Source organism: Erigeron canadensis, chromosome 8, assembly GCF_010389155.1.
Source record: "Erigeron canadensis isolate Cc75 chromosome 8, C_canadensis_v1, whole genome shotgun sequence".
Taxonomy (NCBI): Eukaryota; Viridiplantae; Streptophyta; class Magnoliopsida; order Asterales; family Asteraceae; genus Erigeron; species Erigeron canadensis.
In genome coordinates this window covers 31,018,853-31,024,492 of record NC_057768.1, presented here as the reverse complement: position 1 = coordinate 31,024,492, position 5,640 = coordinate 31,018,853, and the positions used below count along the sequence as shown (strand labels likewise).

At 34.0% G+C, this 5,640-nt stretch overlaps 1 protein-coding gene across 1 annotated transcript; it reads right to left on the bottom strand.

Annotated features, from left to right (window-relative positions):
- Positions 1 to 2,714: 2,714 nt before the first annotated feature.
- On the bottom strand, positions 2,715 to 4,259 carry LOC122579267 (histone H1-like). Its single transcript, XM_043751398.1, has 2 exons — positions 3,961 to 4,259; positions 2,715 to 3,540 (listed from the first exon to the last, which is right to left on the bottom strand). The coding sequence occupies exons 1-2, from the start codon at positions 4,144 to 4,146 to the stop codon at positions 2,884 to 2,886; spliced, it is 843 nt and encodes a 280-aa protein (XP_043607333.1). The 5' UTR covers positions 4,147 to 4,259; the 3' UTR covers positions 2,715 to 2,883.
- Positions 4,260 to 5,640: the final 1,381 nt, after the last annotated feature.

The following is a 5,640-nucleotide window of genomic DNA, read 5'->3' as shown; positions in this document are numbered from 1 at the left end:
TAAATTTGTCACGGTATGCAATTGCCTTCAAAAGTAAACTTACCGGTATGAGGATTTTGTCATGATTAGCTGTCGCATATGTTTTCGATATCATCTGCCAGGTGGATTAGTAGGATATCAATGCTATTAGTGCTAATTGCTAAAACGAATCCTTTATATATGTTTTGTTTAAATCCAGTTGCAGGTGATATGAAAAACATATGGAGGAGCTACTATAATAATAATAAAATAAAATAAAAAAAACCCACAAACCAGTTGCATCTTAATTAGTTTGAAATTATTGAAAGTGTTGTAAGTTCATTACATTTTCATTCATTGCGTCCTAGTATTTGGGTTTACTAAGTGCAGTTATTAGCCACATATTCAGCTGCCCACGAGTAGTATGAGGATAAAAGCAGAAACTCTGTCCCAGACATAGCACATTAATGTGTAAATTCACTAAAACTCGAATCATCGCAAAATGTACAGATATGCAAAAAGTGTGAATATAACGTAGTACCACAGCTGGTCCAAAAGAATGGTTCTTTTGCCTCTTCTAACTAAAGAAAGAAGAAATCTTCTACTTCATAAGTGCCTAGCTACACATACAGGGACCCCCTTTGTCAAGAACCAATAATGTTTGCTAGTACATGCCGGGACATGTTTTTATGAAAACATAGTTAAAGCTTTAGATAGGTCACCATATTTGCTGAGAGAATAAAAAGATTTAGGCCATAAGTATTGTTTCTTCTGTAAGTTTTATCTACCACTTCTCTCTCATATTAACTACGCTAATATTTGTTCGATACAATCAATGTGACCTTTATAATCTTAAACATTGTTTTGAACTGTTAGCTGTAAATTAAATCCTACGACTTGAAATCACATGTTACATATGACATCTGCCATTGCATACTCAAGTGGCACAATTGGCTTATCATACTCTTGAACAGCATTCCCCAAGTGAATTTCTCTTGCAAAAGTCTACGCAATGACGTAAAATCTCTTGTGATCAACTACTAAGTTGTCCATGAGATATATTCATAAATATCATTTGTCCAATGACTTCATCATGGTTAACAAAATACTGTCTCCAGAGAGATCATATTATCTTCCTTTTATAGGTCATGAAATTCAATGCATGCATAATATAGAGTAATAAAATGAACTCACCTATACATCTCTTGAACTCTTACAGAAAAAGTTCCTTGCCATATAATTAAGTTTAAACACTTAGGTCCCTTTGCCTAATGCCTCTTCACTAATACTCGTAACTAGCAGGTCTGGTCCAGTCCGCTTTGAGACTTGAGTTGGTTTCCGTTAGATATACTTATCCTACTTATACTATAAATAACTCTCCAAGGCTTAATATGACAGATCACAGATCTGCTTGTATTTCCATTGAAATCTCTAATTAAAAGCTTATCAAAAAGTTGAAACACCTAGAATCATTCAAAGATAGACATAATTACTGCACGAGTGCACGTCCACACAGTCTGCTACAACCAACATAAGATACATTCTACCCTTCATCATATGGTTATCATTAGTAGTATAAAATGATACACTATTAAATTCAGAACATTACCGTGTTTGATTGAAAAGTCGTATTTTCTTCAATTTTAGCAGATTCATATTAGTATTCTCTCAAGTTACTAAATAAACTCTTAATCTTTGTCTTAAACTATCAGTTATAACTTTTAACATCTAATAGCTCAACTATTATATACTAATTACCTTATAACATCTTCCTTTCAGGGTCAATATAATTATTGAGTTCAGAGGACCCAATCACTCCAAACATAAAACTTGATAACCCAATATAAAAAGTCTGAGTTAAATCCTTGGATCTCATAGTTTATCAGGCATGCAACGTCAGCTTTCTCATATTCAACTTTCATTTAAGCCTAAACATAACAAAATTCTTCTCAAATGGGTCATTTAAATCGAAATCCACTTAATACTCCAAGCAATAAGTACTTAAATGCTTCCAGGTCAAACTGAACTTTAAATAATACTCCTAAATCCAACCACATTGGAAGCCCACACTAACTACCATAATTAAGTTGCTACCATCTATCAATCTGACAAATATTTATTGACTATAAATTAAGAACTTTAACATTAGTATGATATACAGAGTGTCCAAAAAAGCTAGGCAGGCAAGATTTGCAATTTTGCATGTGCAGGATCATTATTTATAAGCTTAAAGAAGGGAAGACAATCAAAACAGCCAGACAATAAGCCCTTATGTGCAACTCTAATGTCGTCAATGTTAGGGAACTCAATTTCTAACACATGAAAGCATAGCTAAATCTTTGTTGTCATTATAGTTTCTAACTTCAAGTTGTAATTGAAAATAAGTCTGTCAAAGTAAAAAGATATGGCAGCATAAGCATACCTGCTATTCTGCAAATTCTCTCTATATGGTTCGCTCTTACCTGTGAAAACAGGAAAAACAAAGAACTAAGAATCAAAGATGTACAAATAGCAAATGGTTTTCACAATGTGTATAGTACATACCAGTTATAATCTACATTGTGTATAGACTTTTGCTCTAGTTGTCCAGACAGGACAGACTAGCTTCAAAAATGAATACAAATCGCCCACTAATCCATTCTTCAAATCACTTGCAATTAGGCACTACCAATACTTTAAAACAATGGAATCACAGATGAAATTTGAATAGCACAAGATCAAGAAATGGCTATATTTGTAACATAAACATGGTTGTATGAAAACTAAAAAGTAAGATGGATTGATTGATTGATAAAACTAAACAACTCTATAAACTACTATTTAGTGGATGAAGAAATCTACCATACATCCAAGGATAAACAACATTTTACACACAGGATTACCCTAGAAAAAGAAATACATAATAATGTACTATTCTCTGATTCTTCACTTCCTCGCCTTCCTAGCAGTGGTAGCCTTCTTTGCAATAGCCGGTTTAGGTTTCAAACTCTTTGCAGCTGCCTTCTTCACAGGTGCTTTCTTTGCCACAGCCTTAGGAGCTGCAGGAGCCTTCTTCCCTGGAGAAGATCTCGTTGACGTTCTAGCTACTTTCGCGGTCTTTGTTGGTGTCTTGGGCTTCGGCTTCGCCTTAGTAGCAGCAGCAGTTTTCACCTTTGCAGCAGGTTTCGCTACAGCTTTTGGCTTGGCAGCAGGTTTAGCTTTTGCAGCAGGCTTAGCAGACTTAGCCTTGGCAGCTGGCTTTGGCTTGGCTACAGTTTTCGCCTTAGGAACCGGCTTAGGCTTGGCAACCACCTTCTTTGCAGGCGCTTTTTTCACAACCGTCTTAGGCTTGGGTGCAGCCTTCGCCTTTGGCTTCGCAGCCGGCTTCTTCTTGGCTGGTGCTGGAGCTTTTGCAGCAGGTAGCTTGTATGAAGCCTTGACCTTAACTAGCTTACCAGCAGCCACAAATTTCTTCAACTGAGTCAACAAAAGCTTCTTAAAATTAACTGGCAAATTCTTCTGCTTCTCTTCAATAAACTTAGTGATTGCATACTGACTAGATCCATTCTTCTCCTTCAATGTCACAATTGCCTCCTTAATCATCTACATAATTAACACAATTCATTAATTACTTTTTAAACTCAATTCAATATAAATACTTACAAATCATTTAATCAAACCTATAGATACACAAAATCATCTCTAACATCACAAAACAACTTATATCTAGACATCAACCACATCTGGCATCAAAACTATGGATATATCTGTACATATACATACATATATAATATTATATGTGAGCTGATCTATGTGATGAATAGGTAATTAAAGGATATAAACATGAATCATATACATCTATATCTATATCTATATATATACATACACAGACATATGCATAAAATATATATACCTCAAAACTGAAATTAATTAACTAATCAAATAAACAGATCAGCTTAATATGAAACCTATAGATACAGAAACTATATCTAACAAAAACTACTAAAAGTAACGAAATGATACCTCAAAGTAAGGCGGATGCAAAGCAGGGCTTCTAGGTTTAGCTTTCGCAGTTGTTTTCTTAACTTTCTTCGGCTTATCAGCTGCCGGAACCTCAGCTTTTTCCTCCGGTGCTGAAACATCCGCCGTCGGTTCAACGATCGCCGGCGCAACAGGCTCCGTCGCCACAATCGGTTCTTCCGTCGCCATCAATATTATTATATGTGATTAATAGAGAAAAAAAAAAGTGAGAAATTGATTGATTGATTTGCTGTGAAATCTGTGATTGTGATTCTGTGTTTTTGTGTGTGATGAAAAATATGAAATTGTGTGGGGATTTAAATAATAGGAGAGAATGAGAGGATATATCTGAAAGGTGTGTTGTGATTGGCTAATTCATATGTCACACGGATTGAACACCTAACTATATTTTAAATGTGAGCGGTTAGATTGTTTTTCATCAACGGTTGACAAGGACTGGTGGTGGATGTAGTAATGAAGTTTGGATGAGATTTATTCATTTTGGTGTGTTTCTATGGTCATTTGATTTGTTAATAACTTTTTTTTCTGATCAATAAAAGTCAATGAAACTTTCTTAGATTTGTAGAGAATTAAGTTAGCTTTCCGTTGATGGTTTTTGCAGACCGTGACGTTAAGCGAGTCGAGAGATATTATGTTCGGAATGTACAATGGTCGAAAAGGTGATGTTTTTGGAGTTATTGATGGTTTCGAGTGTTTTTAAGCCAATGCTTTGATCCGATGCTCGATTTTGATATCAACATGGATGGTAGCTTAACATAGGAGTATGTAGAATCAAGAACCGTCAAAAACGGATAACGTTTGGGTATAGAAATATTCAATTGAACGTCACTCAAGATGAACAAGTTTTTGTATAGTGTTAATGTAATGTACTTTTGTGTTAAAACTTGTCATGTTTATGTATTCCATATATTGTTTAGTACATAGATTTGTATTCAACATCATAACAGCACAAAAAAATCATGCTTGTAGCTCATGATTTTACATAAAGTATTATGTGTATAACTTTTAAATAAGTAGGAAAGACATATGTACAAAATCATCACCTTGCATCCTATATATGTTGCTTATGAGTCTATCAATATCAAGAGCCTTGAGTACGAACACAATTAACGATATTTTTATGTTTGTAAATGTTAAAAAAGAGTTGATATCTATAGTTCAAGCATGTAAACCTCAAAACCCCAATAACATACAAAAGTGGAACATATATGACATATACATAAAAGCGATAAACTAATATGAATCTAATTTCATCATTTCGTCTTTGCAATCACTATATGTACTATTCTATTTATCTCGAAACCTAAATAGTCTCGTTGTATTAGCGTTTCTCGAGTGACTTTAATATATTTCATAGTGATGTAAGTTGACTTGCTACAATTTCCACAATGAACAACTTGTATATCAATAGTATCTACCTTTTATAAGGAAAGAAAGTGATATCATATATATTCTTTCTTTTTCTGCTCAAATGAGATACAATTAAGCCAAATAATTGAGAGATCGTATTAAAACTTGGACTTTGAGGTAAGTTAAGTAAAATTTGACCAAAAACTTTTGAAGCTTATGAGAAAAATCTAATGATCAATATGTGAACTTACATAGTTACATGTGTATGCATTTGAGTCTAGTATTGAATTGAATATAGATACCACATATATG

What these genes read in the sequence shown, in the direction of transcription:
- LOC122579267 (XM_043751398.1), bottom strand. Translation starts at nt 4,146, where the DNA reads ATGGCGACGGAAGAACCGATTGTGGCGACGGAGCCTGTTGCGCCGGCG. An exon ending in TGCATCCGCCTTACTTTGAG is followed by an intron (nt 3,541 to 3,960) that starts GTATCATTTCGT and finishes TTAATTATGTAG; the next exon opens with ATGATTAAGGAGGCAATTGT.